The sequence below is a fragment of the Colletotrichum karsti genome (genome assembly GCF_011947395.1).
Source record: "Colletotrichum karsti strain CkLH20 chromosome Unknown Scaffold46, whole genome shotgun sequence".
In the NCBI taxonomy this organism is placed as follows: domain Eukaryota; kingdom Fungi; phylum Ascomycota; class Sordariomycetes; order Glomerellales; family Glomerellaceae; genus Colletotrichum; species Colletotrichum karsti.
The window spans coordinates 56,423-74,063 of NW_024065946.1; the positions used below are offsets into that span (position 1 = coordinate 56,423).

Here is a 17,641-nt window from a genome sequence, read left to right on the forward strand (position 1 = left end):
GACTGCTTCCCTGACGGCCGGAATATATTGTGTATATACCAGTTGCGTGAGCTCTCGATAAATCAAATCTCATGGAATGAACGCTCTAGACGTCTGCCTGTTGGGCAAGTCCTATGCTGAACAGCGTCAGCTTCCTATCACTTGAGCCACCATCGCCAACATGTCGTTCAATCATGCATAATGGTCAGTGCCAACTCCGATGCAAAGCCTTCAATACGTCTTCCTCACGAAAAGGGCTAGACGAAAGGCTCTTATATGGTATATCAAGCCCGCGTTCCGTGGATTGCGGATGTGACCGTTGAAGGGGCGTGATCTTTCCCCTCACGGTTCCCTCACGGGCTTACAAAATCCCGTCACGGATTCATCCGTAAGTGCCAACGCCAACAAACCAGCTATTGACCTTTTCCGAGGTTCTTTTCCGCAAAACAACCTATCAGCTCCCCTGCCTCATTACCCCAAGGTCTTGAAGCGACTCAATGAACTGACGAGTTCGCGTCTTCCCCATGTCCTGGCTAGCGGAGCACCTCCGCACTCTCCAACCTCCGCATTCCCTTCGACCAACCACGAATCCCCAATGCCGCTTCCCCGCAACATTCCGACCGGCGTCGTCTTGGCAGAAGAGAACCTCCCGGGCACATGCCCACGACGAAATGGTAGAAGGCCCATGGCAGCTGGCTCCTCATTGGTTTACGGCTCTTCCTGATGAGAGAATGCCACTGCCAGACCGGGAGTTGTCTTGTCGTTTGCAAATCTCAGCCAATGGCATGCAGAGCTCGGTACTCCATACCCCAGACTTGGCTCTTCTCGTTTGTGAAGTAGCAGCATGCCAGTCTCAGGCGAGAATGAGGAGTACGAAGGTTTGGATCTTCCCTGAATGTCCCTGGGGTGAGAATTAGCCAAAATGCGCTGATGGTGCTGGGTGCCGAGCCCTCCCAGTGGCATGGTTCGGACGCAATGATAGCCGGTTCGGTCGATGAGCGGGTGTAACTCGAACTTATGTATCTCCAGCTGTTATATATTCCCGACATACGACCCCTCGGTGCCACCTCTCACGGCTGCGTCTCCTATTTCCTGTCCTGCCGTCATAATTCACCCATTGGTCTATCACGCATTTCAGTAGTTTGGCATGGCATCCAAGGCCGACCATGAGGTCCAGTACCTCCGAAAAGCAGCTGAGAACGAGCTGGAGGAGAAACTGGGGCAGTCGGCCATCTTCGAAGCGAAGCAAGCTTCAGATGACGAGCACGCCCAAACTCTGATGCAAGCCCTCAGCCAGAACCGCAAGGCGGTCTTCTGGTCGGTCATGATCTCCATGTCAATCGTCATGGAAGGGTAAGGAAACATCTCTTTTCCGTCTTACATCCCCACGCGCATAGAACGCTGCTGATGTCGCGGTCAAGATACGACGTGATCCTTATCAACAATTTCTTCGCCTACCCCGAGTTCAAAAAGAAGTACGGGAGCTGGTACGGCGATGAGATCGGGTATCAAGTGTCCGGCCCTTGGCAGACCGGTCTCACCATGGCCTCCACCGTCGGCGCCATTTTCGGTATGATATCTTCAATCACGTGTGTCGAATGGAACTGATGTTTGCGCAGGCGGTCTTATGAACGGATTCTTCGCTTCCAAATACGGCTACCGATGGGTCATGATTGTCGCGATGGGATTTCTCAACTGCTTCATCTTCGTCGTCTTCTTCGCTCATTCTGCCGGCATGTTGCTTGTCGGCCAGATCCTGTGTGGTTTCTCGTGGGGTGTCTTTGCCACGCTTAGCCCTGCCTATGGTAAGTGAGCCCTTGCACGTACTCTGCGATTCATTTATGAAATACTGAGTTCATGATCAATCAGCTTCCGAGGTCTGCCCAACCAACCTTCGTGGCTACATGACGACCTATGTGAGTTGCGCTCCATTCTGCAGGATACGAATTGTCTCCTGATGCCGATGTCTAGGTAAATCTCTGCTGGGCGACTGGTCAACTCATCGCTGCAGGCGTCCTCCGAGGGTGTCTCAGCATCGAAGGGGAGATGGCATACAAGATCCCCTTTGCGATCCAATGGGTAAGCTCCATCCACAAGACAGCTTCGTCATCCTCACAGCCACCCGCCGATATCTAACCCGCACAGCTCTGGCCCGTGCCGTTAATGGTCGTCTCCTACCTCGCCCCCGAGAGCCCCTGGTACCTCGTCCGCAACGACCGCCTCGAGGAAGCGCGCCGGTCCATCGAGAGACTCAGCGGAGACAAGACCCAGGACCAGATCAACGCGCAGCTGGCGATGATGGTCCACACCACCAAGGTCGAGGCGGGCGTGACCCAGGGCGTCTCGTACAAGGACTGCTTCAAGGGCGTCGACCTGCGCCGCACGGAGATCTGCTGTGTCGCGTTCGCCGGGCAGGTCATGTCCGGTAGCAGCTTCGCGTATACACCGACCTACTTCTTCACGACCGCCGGCATGGATACTGCCAATGCTTTCGAGTTGAGTCTCGGAGCTAAGGGCATGGCTTTCATCGGGACGATGATGTAAGATTATGATGCGTTCTTGTGATATGCGTGGCCTTGCTCATTGAATTGCAGGTCTTGGTGGCTTATTTCTTATTGGGGCCGTCGTCAAATCTACGTCACCGGGATAGGGGCCTTGACCGTCATCTTGTTTATCATTGGCATCCTGGATGTATCTGCCGGTAAGAAAGGGCTGTGGCCGTCTGGGGGCCTCTGTGTCTTCTGGTTGTTCATCTACGTAAGTCCAGATCAGCCCTCCGAGATACGGTCTGAGATACTGACGGTTCTGCAGTCACTTACGATCGGACCGATTACCGTAAGTCTCTAGCAGTTACATACATACGGGCTACCTGGATGTCCAAACTAACAATTCATCAGTACAGCGTAATCAGCGAGACATCTTCGGTCCGCCTTCGTCCTCTGACGGTCGTGCTATCCCGAAACGCATATCAACTAGTCAACATTGTTTCGCAAGTATTGCAAACTTACATGATGTAAGTCAACCACCACAAGCTGGCCAATCGAACGACGATTAGCACGGTGTGTACGAGGAATGCATGCTGACTCTTCAAAGGAACCCTACCGAGTGGAATCTGAGAGGCAAAGCGGGCTTTTTCTGGGCAGCAACTGCCGGAATCATCTTCGTGTGGTCGTTTTTCCGCCTGCCCGAGGCCAAGGGCCGCACATACGAGGAGCTGGACATTCTATTCGCCCGCGGCGTGCCGGCTAGACAGTTCTCAAAGGCTCAGGTCGACGCGTATGCGTCATCGAGCCAGGCCGAGGATGTTCACGAGGCTACTCCTCCGAAGGAGGATAAGTGAGCAACGTCATGGCTACGACTCGTAGAATCGTATGCCCAAATCAGGAATATCTTTTGAGCACAGTCATCATCAATGTTCCGAGCTTTCCGCATGTATTCAGGTTATTTGGGCTTCTGGCCAGTGACAATGACGAAATCGAAGATGGGATGAGCGCCTCTCTTCCGAACTGTAGCTGACATCCCGGCGTTGAGCACGGTGACCTCGATCTTCGGCCAGCCCAGAACAACCTTGAAGAGCGCCGCTGCGAAAGCCCCCAGCCCGTCCAAGTGATTGACACCCATCAGAGACCCCATCCGCTTCAACCTCTCATCTTTGGGCCAGCTACCCATCGGCAACTTGAATCTCTGCTAATCAAACCTCGCAAATTCCGCCTTCTCGTCCACCGTTTCATGGACGACACAGGACCCATCGTAAGACCAATCTTCTCCCACGCCTCCACGAGCCTGTCTATCATCTTGATCATGGCGTTTTCGGGCTTCAGCGAGCTGCGCTTCAAGTACAGCGTATTGGACGACTCCTGGAACTCGACCAAGCCTGGCTTGGGATTCTCGTAGCTCAGTAGCACCAGCCGAGGCCAGTCTTTGATGGCCGGCCATGTACGGGCAGTGGATGTAATCGTAATGCTCAAACCCCGTCCAGTCCAGCTCACGTCGTCGACGATGGCATTTCACGTTGGGCGGGATCTAATCGGACCAGATGGTTCCGAGGTCGTTGCCGACGACTAGTTCAGCTTTGGCGGTGCTTGTCGCTGAATTGGATCGGCCATATCCCGGTGCCAGTGCACATGTCGAGGATCTTGAGGCCCTTGTTAACGAGAGCTAGGTAAAGCAGGTTGTTCAACAGCCTACAGAAGACGCAATGAATCATATCGAAGCAGTCCTGCTCCTCCTCGTCGTTGGGGAAGTTACAGGCGCCCGACCGGTAGCCATGGTACCAGCGACCGTGCTTCCCACTCTTACTTGGACGTGATGGAAGGAAGCCAGAGGAGTGCTGGTCTTGGAAGTCTCATCGCTGAACGAAGACTCGATGTCGTCGTGATTGACCTCAACCTCCACCTCCGCCGCTTCCGCCACTTCAGGGGCGGGACGCGGTGGCTGAGCGGCCGCCTCCGAGACCGGAGAGGAACCAGCGGGTGTGGGGTCGGTTCCGCCATTCCGGGCGGACAGCTGCGAGCTGGAATGTGTCAAACCTTGATTCAACGACAAGTGGGACCGCAAAAGACGTGACCCGGACAACTGGGACACTTCATGCAGAGGGAAAAGAGGAGACAGAAAAGGAGAGCCCGAGACCGGGCCGGGCTCCATCGGCTCCAGAATCCTGCAGCGGGAAGCGCGGTCTCAGGGATTCTGTCTCCACGACATGTTGCAGGCCTTTGGGTTGCAACGATCATGGAGTTCCGCTATGTGACGGGGACTGCATTGCGTGAGCATGGGTGTTTGATATTCTCCGAGACCCCGGCCTAGTTCGGCCCCGCCAGGCCCACCAGATCTCGGACGCTAAGGCAGACGCATCGGAGTGGGGGCGCAAGGGGCCCCGGAGCCTGTCCTGGCTCGATCTGACGGATCTCGGACGCACGATCAGAGATCGATGGCGCTAGGCCAGGGTCCAAATAAGAGGTGGAAGATCGGACGCGCTAGACATGGGACACATAGCGAGGTGTGGAGTGCACCGCTCGATTGCATGCGCATAACTCGGGAAACGCATGAGCATAACCCGCCCGATAACACGATTGAATTTCATATTGCATATCGACTGTTCGCATGTAGTCACCACTCACCATGACCTACATTTCAGAAAAGTGCGATCACGAATTTGGTTTTTGCGAATGATTTCGTATTACAGCTAGCCCTGGCTACACCCTTTTCGCAATCTCCCCCCAATTCCTACCATTCCTTCAATTCGTGTCATCGCACCATAGAAACTTACAAACAGACTCTGTATGTGGATGTCTTAATTCCAAGAATGTGATAATTCTATGGCTCTCATCTCAACTGATACAAGTGAGTTCGAGATTGAAACGCAAAGGCAAGCAACTCAAAGTTTTATGATAAGATGACCTTGATAGAAACTGGGCCTCTTGTAAATCCCAGGTATAAAAGGTTTTACTAATGGCCGGCTAGCAATTATCTTTTCCTCCTTGTTTTGGTTGCCCTTCACCACAAGCAACTTTCTAATCCCGAGAATCAGTCACCTCCTCATCCCCAGATGAAATAGATTCCCGCCTCGTCTCACTAGGCTTCTGAAATCTCAAACCAGTCTTCGTGGGCTGGACTTCTTGGAACAGCCGGCTCACATCCCTCAAAATCTCTTCAGCCATCGTGGTCTCGACGTCCTTGTATGCAGTTCTTCTTCCGGACTCCAGAAAATACCTCAGCTCACTCTTCAACCTCCACGGCTGCAACTCGGTCTGCCAAACCCACTCTTGGAACCCCTTTCTCTCTCTTGCCATCAAAAAATCCCATGCGTCGATTCGCTTGTAGACCCTCGGCGCTAGAGACAGGTATGGACTCCACGCTCGACGACGGAACTCAAGGTATCCCAAAGCATGCAGAAAGGCGAGCGACAGAGTCGTCTCATCCGAGTCTGCTTCCACCTCGATGACCTCGCCTAAATCTCCCTCCACCGCATCAGTCTCGTGTATGGTGAAACCTTCCTGCAGGAAACCGAGAACCTCGATGAACTCCGCGGAACGGAGGTTCAGAATTTTGCGTTCCATGACCACGGGAACCTCGATCAGTCGATGCACCCCTCTGTAGTCCTTGAAACAACACCGTCCCGTGTTCCAAACGCAGAATCGACAGAAATACAGCTTCTCGTCCTCCTCTTTGCCGCATTCGTCGCAGAAGTACTCGCAGAACACCGTTTCCTCGAATTCTCCGTCTTTCTCTCTGACCCATGCATCCACAATAAACGACTGCGTCAGTCGCACGGCCTCCTCGTCGTATCCGCCGCGGATGAGGAGCAGACGGGACAAGTCTCGGATGACGTGGAAGTGTTCGTCAAGCGTTATCTCCGAAGCCAGCAACTCCAACACGCACCGAAGAATGACTTCGTCCACCTTCGCTCGGCCCTGGGCGCTCAACTCCTTGTGAAGACCCCCCAGTGCAAGGTCCAGCGGCGTCAACTCTTTGAGGCTTTCGACCTCCATCATCGTCCTGAAGACGTCCGGTCCGTCTTTTGGTCTCAGCTTGTCGCACGCGCCAAGGATCTTTGTCGCCATCCGTGAAGCCGAGTCGGACGGAATGTTCGTATGCAAAACCGTCTCTCCGTAGAAATCAACGTGTCCGATAAAGTCAGCCAGTCTGAGATGCTCCAACAAGACGTCGAGAACCTTGACCTCCTCATGATACACGGCGACTTGCAGAGCGCTCCTCCAGCAACTCTCAAACGCGGTCTTGCCCGGCGCTTTCTGTCCTTTGACCGGATCCGCGCCCATGTCCAACAAAAGCCGCACAGTCGGCACATCCCCGATCCGGCACGCTTCCCCGAGCACGGTATATCCGACCGAGCTGACGACATCGTCCACGCCAAGACCGTGCTGAATCAGCGCCTCTATGATCTTGAACGGAGGCGCGCCGCTGTCGCGCGTGAGGGCTTTCGCGACGCAAGAGGCGCATGATGAGCACCGCGGTCTGAAGTCCGCGCCTTTTTCGAGGAGGAAGGTGACGAGTTGGAGGGATCCGGACTCGCAGGCTTTCATGAGCGGTGTTTCGCCGTCGTAGGAGGGGGTGTTAATGGTCTCGGGTGCCTTCTCGTAGAGGAGCTTCGCAATCTCGAGTTTTCCTTCCAAGCAAGCCGACCAGAGGGGAGTTTCGTTGTAGTGGAATGATCGTAGATCAGGGTCGGCACCCGCATCAAGGAGGCAGTTGACGATCTCGAGATTACCCTCTCTCGCAGCAATTACGAGCGGTGTTTCACACACCAGTCCCTTCTGGTTTTGGTAATTGACCAGCTCCGGCTCGCGTTCAATAAACAGCTTGCAAAGCGGCACGTTGTTCTCCATGACCGCTGACTGCAGGGGTGTTCTCGCATCTCCTGGAGAAAGAAACCGTTTTGTATCAGCGCCGCGGTCCAAGAGCAACGTCACAAGCTCGGGACTTTGCGCGGCTGCTTCGTTTAGAATGTGGTCGAAGCCTGTAGCGATGTAATTGATATTCGGCGGCAAACTGTTTTCGAGTAGCAGCTTGATGATACCAATGTTTCCTTTTGCCACGGCCGCTCCGAGGGGTCCGGGCAGGCCATACGCTTCTTCAAGGGTGGGATCTGCCCCATGGCTCAGCAAGAGCTCGACCATTGCGTAGTTTCCTTTGTCGACCGCCCTGGTCAGTGGTGATCTCGAGTAAAATTTCTTCTTAGGATCCAGAATATTAATGGGACTGTTGTATGAGAGCAGTAGCTTTGCTATATCCAGATTACTCGATCTATTCTCGTTATTCTCGCTAGGGTTCTGATTAGCTCGGGTCAACACTGTTTCAATAGTCATACCTTGAATCATCTCCACCCATCTTGGCAAAGTCCGCATCGATATAGAGCGGCGTTCTGTCTGTCGCATTCGGGTGGCGGTACGGTCTCGCGCCGGCGCGCAGGAGCATCTCGGCGGCTTTGAAACTGTTCCCTACAATGGCGAAAGAAAGCGCCGTCTGGCGGATGGACGCGCCGTTCTTGGACTTTGAGTCTGTGAGAAGTTCAAGGTCCAGGTCCGGCCGCTCGAGCAGATGTGGTAGCCAGTCCAAGTATTTAGGCTGTACCAATAGGTGAATGGCAGCATACCCACCGTCGTCGATCTGATTGACGTCGTCGAGGAATCGCAGGAGAAACAGAAACGTCTCGAAACGCATGCCGACGATGGCAGACGTCAGCGGGATATGTAGCTCCGGGGACGGAAACTTGATGTTGAGATCGGCGCCATGGAGAACCAGATCCTGGATGATCTTGTGCGATTTCGGAGTCCACCTGGTGAGTGCTTGGTGGATGGGAGTCGAGCCATCCACGGTCGCGATGTTCGGATTCGCTTTGACGCGCAGAAGCTCGTTGACTAGAACCAAGTTGCCGCTCTTACATGCCAACCAAAGACAGGTCTCGCCTAGGAAGGTCGACATGTCGACGTCCGCTCCAGCGTTTACGAAGCCGTCGATCATGTCCGCTATGAACTCCCCATCCGTGGATTCGGTATACCTACTGAAGAACATCATCGCCGTCGCGCCTATGGCGGGATCTCTGCGGTTGATTAGTTCTGGCCATTGGAGAAAGTGATTGACCATGTCCGGCAGCCCGCGAGGATCCTTCGCTGCATGCATCAAGGGCGTGAGGCCATGGGGATCCCAAGCCATGTGATAATGCCTCTCTCTGAAGGAATCCGCAAACTGCGCAACCTCTGGGAATCTCCGCCACGCGTTCTGTTTGAGTCGCCAGAAGAACCCCCACACGCCGGTTTGCCAGGGATACGTCTCCGGGTCGTCCATGATGATGCTCTGGTCGACGAGATGAACGATGTCGGCGGCGTTGGCCGGGATCAGGGCGATGACCAGGGAAATCACAGATTTCGGCGAGTCGAAGAAGTTCTGCATGTAACGACACCAGACCCAGTAAGACTTGGAGTTGAAAAAGCGACGCAGCTGAGGCAGCAGCTTCATCCTTTTGTCTTTCGAGAACCTCAGATGCCCCCGCCAACTGTTTGCCGCGTACTTATAGAACAGGTGTTCTCTGGCTCTCTCCACGGCTCCGAAGCCCCCTTCGAACACCGGCTGCGAGAGATACTTGATGCACAGCGACGCCATGTTGGCGTGCTGCTCCTCCTTGCTGATGTAGGAAGCGAAGTGGATCCCGAGCGATGGGTGAATCGGGGAGACCTCGTACGCGTCCGACACCTTCACGAGCCGAGCACAGCGGTGCGTCAAGATCGTCTGGATGTCGATGAACTTGAGCCGTGGGTCGTGGTGGAGGCAAGAAAGAGCGTCGCGGATCATCAGGCCGCTGACGGGGGTAAACGTGCCTAGAATGACTTGCAGCGCCGACAGAGCGTAATTCCCGTTATCGACGCTCTGGAAAAGAGGAAGAAGATCGTGGTCGTAATACTCTGCCAACTTTCGCGGGCAGGGAAAAGCTCGTCTGCTCATGGAATATCCGTACTCATGCTCCTTGGCCGTGGCTATCCCATCCTCCATTGCGCAGTGAGCGAAGAGAAAGAACGACCCCGCGTTCTCCTTGATCCACGGCCCTACTTCTTCCCGTGGGTCTTTCGTCGACTTCACCGTACACAAGTCTTCCATTGTCTTGTCGACGTATGTGCTGATGGATTTCCTGATATCCTCGTCTTTCATCTTGATTCGGGTAGCTCGGACAGACGCAAGAGACATTACTTCGTTCGGAGTGTACGTGAAGAAGAACTTGAATCTGACAGTCTCTCGCGGATACAACTGATTCGGCGGCAAAGGGGGTACCGTCGTCAGCGGAGGCACCGGCGGCGTGGCTCGAGCTCCCGGATGTTCCACCAGACTGGCCACGAGTTGAAGAAACTCCCTCACAAAGGCTGCTTCGCATTCATTGATCCCGTCTATGATTAGAAATACGTTCGTCGTCTTGGTCGACCCGAAATTCAGCTGCAGCTTCGTCATGAGCTGGCGGATAATGTCGAACAGAAATGCCAAGCTGGGCCTCCCTTCATCGTCCGGGTGTTGGGACTGAGCTCCCAGTAACTCGAACCAAACCGGTCGCAATCGAAACATCGCTTTTACGAAGTGCTCCATGATCGGGGGTCTCTTGTTTCCCGTGACGCTCACGTTGCAAAAGAACGGGAGCACGATGTTCTCGACCGGTCGAGAGCCGTCCCAGGACAGATGGTTCACGACGGACTTGGCCAGGTGCGTCTTGCCGCAGCCGGCGGGCCCGTAGACGAAGAAGTCCTCAGTAGCATTGGACTTGGACCACTGGACGAAGTAAGGATGGGTTTCTATCCATTTGCAGGTTTCGGGCATCGGGTTGATGTCATGTCCGAAATGTACGTCGCTCCAATCGCCGAGTTGGCTGACGAGGCGGTCTCGACGCTCCTTCAAGTAGTCTGAAATTGATTCAGCCAGATGCTCATTAAAAGTGGGATTTTGAAACCACGCCAGCGCATACCAGTACTCTTCTTCCTGAGCCAAATCTGATAGGAGCCGCCGCCGAGGTCACGCATTGGCGGTGCCATCATCGGCGGACGGCCAACCGGTGGACCTGGCCTATTTGGCGGATCTGTCTATCTGTCAGTAGTGCTCGATATTTCGTCCTCACTTGCTTACCTGGGTCCGGCGGTGGCGGCATGGGACCCGGGGCCCTCCTTAGTCCAGGCGGAGGCGGCGGAAGAAACAGTCTCTTTGACGTATCCACCAATGCCCTGTCCATCATGTCCGCGACTTGTTCTGCAAGCTGCAGATAGATTTTGTCCGAGGGTGAAGGGAATCGGGTTAGCTGGAAATGATTGCAGTCTATTTTGGTGGTCTTGCTTTGGGGCGAGTCCAGCTCTGCGCGCTGCTTCGGTACGACCTTTTCAACTTTGTCAGAAAACGATGGTCAAATATTCGAGTGAGATTTAATGACTGGTGAAGTCATTTGACCCTACTCACTAGTGCTTTGTGGGGTTCGGCGCCCTCGACAGGCAACTCAACACGTCTTGTCGCGACGAAGTTGAGAATCTCGAGCCCAGATGGTAGCCTGTCGATGAATGCAACGTTAACTTCTCGCACTGCGTCCGAATACTGCCTAGTATCCTCCCAGGAGGGCTTCAAGGAACCCTTTTGAAGAGCCAGGGCCGCAATCGTCTTGACTGCTGTAAGAACTCCCTCGGAATCCGATCCGTGGTGGACCGTATCCAGGAAAACGATGCCGAAAGTAGTATTACTGATGCTGAAGTATTCCGGACAGCTGAGGGCAAGGAGAATGGCCTGAATCTGATAAGCTTGTTCATCTGCACTGCGAATCCGTCGTCCGTACCTTTTTCACGATGATACCCCCAAGACCATGAGCTATGAAGATCGTGGGTCCTCCCCCCTAACACGAGCCTCGTGAGCGGGACGTCCATCGTGAGAATTCAGTCGAGACTTACGCCGTTGATGGTGTACCCCGTCACCATCATCGATAGAAGCTCATTGGCGTGGAGCGCGATGCTGGACGGGGTCATGTTCACCGCCGGCTCCGAATTGAAGCCGTACGTCCATACTCGAGCCGAGTTCGAGAAGTTCCCCAGGAACTCGGGATCTGATATCCAAGTTTTGCCCGAGTCGTCGTGGTGCCACGTCGTCTTCGGGGAACCCCCAATGTCATGGACGTAAATGAGACTGATACGCACAGTCAGCTGAAATGGAGTGGTTTGAGTTATGGGCGATTGCACACTTCACTTGAGATCGCCATCTCGGCGGCACCAGGTTGAGGTTCGGCGGATAGACGACCTCCAAGGCCGGGATAATCATCGCGAGGACCGTCCGAGGCCGTGGTATCGCGTTCGCATACGCGATCTTTGACTCGGCTTACGCTGTTGGAGACGATGATGCAGCCCCGCAATATGTTGTAGAGATGAAGATGGACCGGACAGCAAAGACTCTTGGTTCCCCTTCAAGAAAAGTACTCACACCGCCCGAATCAGGCTGCAGTCTCTCATGATGATGATGACTGCAGAGCCGCCCGCCCTGAAAGGCGGCCCTCATGTGAGGAATTCTCGCCGTCGGGGCTGGACGATTGGATCCTGCGCCACGCGAGCTGCATGTGCTAGTCTGGGGAGTGCCCGTTTGGCCCCCAAATCTCTAGAAGCGCCACGCGGAAAGGCGCCAATGAAGCTGGACTTTTAATATGCATTGCCAGCGCAGCCTGGCTTTAGCTGATGCGCAATCCTTGCTCTGTCCAACGTATATTCTCACGACCGCTGCGTGGTCTTTTTTGTTCAGTAAGCTGGGATTCACTAGTCCGGTGGTAGTCTGTTCATGACTGCCTTTTGACAACCGGGTGAAAACCGCTAAATTCAATGTAAAAGAACCATTTTCGCGATGCTGTTTATGTATTCGCTGAAACCATATCTATATTGATTCAATACTTTTCTTTCTAAAAGAAAGTCTAATGCATATCACTCCTTAAACCAATTGTTCGCCCGTTCTCCAAAAAGAGGCATCTCGTATCATGACAGGCCAGAAGGTGACGACGAGACGGACTCAATCAGCCCGCGATATCCCTCAAAACACCGCTTCCCATCATCTTTCTTCACCAGGCGCCCCGAAGACACCATTCTCAGAAACTCGATATCCTCATGCTTTTCCCACGAATAAACGGCACTGCAGGCGTCGCACTCGGTCGCCCTGGGACGCTCCACCCCGCCGCCGTCGTTGTGTTCCGAGCCAAACGCCCTTACAATATCCAGTCGGTCGACATGGGCACACAGGACCCGCCCGTACCGCCTCTCCAGCTCCTCCAGATTCCATTTCAGAAAATCCTCACTCGTGGTATTATCGGCAACATCCCGTTGAGCGCTGTTGAAGACGGGCAGGGTCCAGGAGACCTCCACCTCCGAAAAGACATCGAACCACTCCGTGTCGTGCGGGTGAACCGTCATGCTGGGCGGCCTGGCGAATCTCACAGCGGCGCCGAATTCGTCGAGGTTCAACAATCCTCTACACCTCTCGCAAGCCCTGACGAGGGGCTCTATCCGGTCCTCCTTCCCAGCTTGCCGGAGCGCGAGACCCGTGTCGAACCACTTCCAAACATCAACCATAGGCACCGATAAGTGACTACACACCCGTATGGACCCCGTGACGTCGTGACACATCCGCTCGCCGTGCGCCTTCTCGCGCTCCTCCTCGGAGAAGAGCGCCGAGGGGTGCATGACGCCGCAGAAGGAACAGAACAACAGCTCCGGCTCCGTCGGGGAGGGCGTCTCGAAGAGCGGGTGGTTGCGGTTGTACTCGTGTCGCCTGAGGTTCAGGGTCCATGACTGGAAAGGAAGGAGATGCCGGTCGCGGTCTTCGGGTCTTGAAGGTCGGCGGCATCTCTTGAAGGCTGGTATTTCGACGGGAGTTTGGTCGTTCTTCCTCGTGGGCGAGCTCGTGGTTTTCTTGGACGTTGTGTCGGCGTGCGTGCGTCTGTGTTTCTTCGTGTAGACCATGGGCTCCTCGAGGACGTAGCCGGCTTTTTTAGAGGGCACCGTCTCCTCGTCCCTCTCGGCGCACGCCTGGTTGTGTTTCTTCGTGCAGAGCATAGGTCCTTCGGATAAGTACCCCATCGTTCCGTAGTTCACTGCTCGGTCGGTTCGCTCGACGTCCAACACAGAAGCGCCATGAGTATTTGCCGAGAGTGATGGGGAATCTTCGCAATCACGGGTCACCGTGCAGTTGAGGTGAACCATTATACGACTACTGATATTTCTGGTGTCGTGATATGAGGCGTGCTGGTGATTGATATTGGGATTGGGAGGATATATGCGGGCATGGAAGGATATTCTGGGAGATGGATAGCCGCATCAAGCGCATCGCGCTCCCGAGACTGCATGTTTTAGATATTTTATACGTTTGGGTTGATTCCGCAGAGGTGTTTCTTTGACTTGGTTTGGTTTGGTCGACGTGGAAGGAAGGTTCAAGAGCTACCGGATCGAACGAACACAACATATCCAGGTAGTCTCGCAAGGTCGTCTAGGGTAGTTCCTTCCATAGACGAGTAGAGAAAAATCTCACCCATCACCGCCCGCGTTCTCCAGGCGCATTTGACCAACATGACAAGCTAACTTTCACAACTGGGAAAACGTCTTCACAAAACGGGCGATAAAGGAGAAGATGTCCGAAGACTACCGGGAACCAAGTAACTGTAACGGATCTGAACCGGGAGGTTTCTGCAAGGTAATATGTAGTAGGTTGGTTAGCTATATACGGACCGGGAGCAAACGGTTGGCCAAGGCCGTTAAACCGCACTTCATCATCATGGCAGACGGAATCATTTTCAAAACTGTTAAACATTTCAATCAAAGCGGCGACGAGGGAGAAAATGATGAATACTTCATCCTCATCTTTTTCCCCGTCCCTCCACTGGCCCTCAAGATAACCCCGTTTTGCCCTGAAACGCCGTGCCAATGCAAAAAAAAGAAGACTAAAAAGGAGGAAGCCTCGGGATGACTCTTCGCCACATCCACAACCCAACCCCGTAAAACACAAAACCGACACCTTGCAAGACTTTCGTTCGCTAAGCTCTGTTTTTTTTCCCTCGCCCGGGCCTCATCTTTCTCTCTTGGTAGATAGGTCATCTCCTGGTTGTGCGTGTGTGTGGCGTGATGGGCGGCGTGTCTATATCGTGTCATGTAAACTTCCCCGGGTTTTTGCTTTCTTCTCTTTTTTGTCTTTTTCTCTCTTCTCTTCCCTTTCCTCTTCCCCTCCAACCCACCGCCTCAAGACCTTTTTCCAGCCGAATCATATCATTATTCCACTGTGATCATCAAAAGTTTCCCCCCGATAAAACGCGCTTTTTTCAAGACTTGGAAACCGCGGCCGTGAGGACCTGGGTCCTGAAGAAGCCGCCCTTGGTCTTCTCGATGACCTGCTGGTAGACGTTGTTGGGCGGGTGGTTCATGATGACGGTGCCCTCCTGGGAGTCGATCTTGGCGTCGAGGCGGGTCTCGCGGATGAGGTTGACGATCCACTTCTCGCCGTCGTCCGGGTTGAGGCCGAGCTTGGCGGAGAGGTCGCGGATGTTCATGCGGCTGAAGATCTTGCAGTAGCTCTCGCAGATGAGGTGGCGGGCGGCGTCGACGAAGGCGTCGCTGGAGGACATGAGGAAGAAGTCGGCGCGGCAGACCTCCTCGGCCTTGCGGAGGGCCTCGCGGGCGGCGTTGAAGTCGTGGGCGACGTAGAGGGCCGAGACGAACTCGGTGATGGGGTCCGAGTACTCGTAGGCCTCCTGGCGGACGTAGCGGATGACGTCCTTCATCTGCTTCTGGTGCAGGCTCGAGTTGCGCGAGCGGGAGCGGCCGGTGATGACGGCGGCGATGACGTAGCGGAGGACCCAGGGGCACGAGGTCTGGATGGTGTTGATGTAGGCGGCGGAGAAGAAGAGGTCGAGGATGGGCTCGCGCGCGGCCTCGTGGTTGAAGAGGGGGAAGAGGGCCCAGTGGACCAGCATGGTGCGGTGGTCGAGCTGCGCGCGCGGGTTGTTGAAGAGCTTGGAGTCGATGCCCTCCTTGACCTTGAGGATCTCCTCGACCGAGGCGTCCCAGTTGGTGGTGAGGATCTCGGAGGCGAGCTTACCCCAGGTGGCGGACGAGACGCGGTCGTTGTCGGTGGAGAGGACGCGGAACTGGTAGAGGAGCTCGGCGGCGGCGCCGTAGTTGCCGCAGCGGAACTGGAACTGGCCGAACTCGTAGAGCGCGTTGACCATTTCGATGGTGACCTGTGGTTTGTCCGGTCAGATTTCAACTCGGCGAAATGTGGAGCACAGGCGCGGGGAGGAATGGGGCCAGGCCAGACTCACATCGTGGTCCTTCTTCAGGAACTCCAAGTTGGCAACCTTGTCGCTGCGCAGCGCGCCGACGACGTCCTCGCGGGTCAGCAGCTCCGAGATCTTGGCCGTGTCCTGCTCGTACTTCTCGAGCTGGGCGATGACCTCGTTGCGCTTCTTGGTGTACTCGGCGGGGGGCTCGCTGCCGCCGTTGAGGTCCTGGTACAGCTGGGCGACGTAGTCGGCCATGTTGGTGTCCTCGAGCAGCTTGATCTTGCCGGCGAGGATCTTGCGCGCCTTGTCGTCGTCGCCCTTCTCCTCGGCACGGCCGGCCTCGAACTCGATCAAGGGGAAGACGAGGTGACGGGAGAGCTGCGACGCGAGCTTGGGCAGGATGTTGTCGCCGTCGAGGGCGGCGTAGACTTCCTCCATGATGGGCGATGTGTGTATGGGGAGAGAGGGGTCGAAGTTGTAATCGTCGGCCTTCTTGGTGAAGATCGGTGAGGGATCGGAGCGGGGGGGTTTTTCGTGAGTGTCGTCGGTCGGCCGGTTCGACTTTTTTGCTCAACTTTTCGCTTCACGGACGGGCGGGCTGAGGGGCATAAAGAGTTTTGGGCATTTTTTGCCAAAGGGTAGAAAATTGGTGGGGGGTTTTCCCGCGTGCCGAGGTTTTCCCGCTCCCGCCTAATTTACGAGCCTTTTCCCCCAGCAGGACCGTGCACAAGCCGAACTCGTGATTACCTAATGGGAGAGAAAACGCACGGCTCACCTCCGGCGGGTTGTACCGAGCTTCTGCCGGCGCGAATCCCTTCACCAGAAACTTTTGGGAGCTCTGTATCGATAGACCGGCCAGCCAAGTGACCCCTCGACGCAACGACCGCACCAGTCACGACTCGCCTCCCCGGTATTCAATTGAAGTCGCCAGAAGCCGCCACAATGCGCTCCGCCATCACCAGAGCCGTCCTCGCCAGGCCAACGGCCTCCGCCATCCCCAGAACCGCCTTCCTGCTGCCCTCGCTACGATTCTCCTCCACCCAGAGCAGCACGCCTCCTCCTCCCACTCCCGCCCAGACGCAGACGCAGATGACCAAGGCGGCGAAGCCGTACATCATCGGACAGACCGCCTCGGGCTACTGGCCCGTCTACAAATCCGTCAAGTCCGCCGGCTCCAGCAAGTACACCATCATCAAGAAGATCCAGGGCGACAGGAACGCCCTCGCAGACGACATCGCCGCGCAGCTCGGCGTGCCCAGGGCGGACATCAAGATCAACCCGGTGACGGACCACATCAGGGTCAAGGTGCGTTCTCGAACCGAAATGGCTTCGTCTCGCTCCCATGGCGGGGTTTTCCTTTCCCGTTCAGCGGCTAACGAAATTCACTCCTTCCACAGGGCTCTTACAGGGTCGAAATCAGGAATTTCGTAATCAGCGTGCTGGGCGATTCCGACGCGTTCAAGAACAAGCCGGCCGATACCACGGCATGAATGAGTCGGGCGCGCTGCGGAAAACGGACAGAATTGGAAGAAATATCAGACTCTCAAAAGGCTACATGTACAACAAACCACCACTGTATCATACGGAATGGAGATGGGATTTGTTTTCTAAAATGAGGAGAGCAAAGTAGATGAAGACGTGGCTTTGCTCTGGGGGGGCATAAAAGCCCGACTGGTGAATGACACATGATCAAAGCTACTACTATCAGACTTGAAAATGTAGCATACTTCCTCGATAAGAAGGCCAGTGACGAACGATACTTGGAGGTATTCTTGCATTTCCGCGTCATATATACACCTATGAAAGATTGGCTCCTGTCAAGCAGCCGTGCTCCATGCTCCCAATAATTTCCCATCAGCGCACCCGTCTCTTTTTTTAGTTACAACACTT

At 55.0% G+C, this 17,641-nt stretch overlaps 4 protein-coding genes across 4 annotated transcripts; 2 read left to right on the forward strand and 2 right to left on the reverse strand.

Annotated features, from left to right (window-relative positions):
- Positions 1–1,126: 1,126 nt before the first annotated feature.
- Positions 1,127–3,319, forward strand: CkaCkLH20_11172 (MFS sugar transporter; the record flags this gene model as incomplete). The annotated part of the gene is made up of 10 exons (XM_038893886.1): positions 1,127–1,332; positions 1,401–1,549; positions 1,599–1,784; positions 1,849–1,895; positions 1,951–2,058; positions 2,125–2,519; positions 2,574–2,736; positions 2,791–2,814; positions 2,877–2,992; positions 3,073–3,319. The coding sequence occupies 10 exons, from the start codon at positions 1,127–1,129 to the stop codon at positions 3,317–3,319; spliced, it is 1,641 nt and encodes a 546-aa protein (XP_038740712.1).
- A 101-nt stretch (positions 3,320–3,420) lies between these two features.
- CkaCkLH20_11173 (uncharacterized protein) lies at positions 3,421–13,559 on the reverse strand (the record flags this gene model as incomplete). The annotated part of the gene is made up of 11 exons (XM_038893887.1): positions 3,421–3,640; positions 3,703–3,857; positions 4,279–4,485; positions 5,613–7,758; positions 7,805–10,376; positions 10,439–10,536; positions 10,597–10,691; positions 10,921–11,238; positions 11,288–11,344; positions 11,400–11,631; positions 12,736–13,559. The coding sequence occupies 11 exons, from the start codon at positions 13,557–13,559 to the stop codon at positions 3,421–3,423; spliced, it is 6,924 nt and encodes a 2,307-aa protein (XP_038740713.1).
- A 1,232-nt stretch (positions 13,560–14,791) lies between these two features.
- CkaCkLH20_11174 (eukaryotic translation initiation factor 3 subunit) lies at positions 14,792–16,189 on the reverse strand (the record flags this gene model as incomplete). Its single annotated transcript, XM_038893888.1, has 2 exons — positions 14,792–15,709; positions 15,791–16,189. 2 exons carry the CDS (start codon positions 16,187–16,189, stop codon positions 14,792–14,794), a joined length of 1,317 nt encoding a protein of 438 aa, XP_038740714.1.
- A 504-nt stretch (positions 16,190–16,693) lies between these two features.
- CkaCkLH20_11175 (uncharacterized protein) lies at positions 16,694–17,241 on the forward strand (the record flags this gene model as incomplete). Its single annotated transcript, XM_038893889.1, has 2 exons — positions 16,694–17,056; positions 17,149–17,241. 2 exons carry the CDS (start codon positions 16,694–16,696, stop codon positions 17,239–17,241), a joined length of 456 nt encoding a protein of 151 aa, XP_038740715.1.
- Positions 17,242–17,641: the final 400 nt, after the last annotated feature.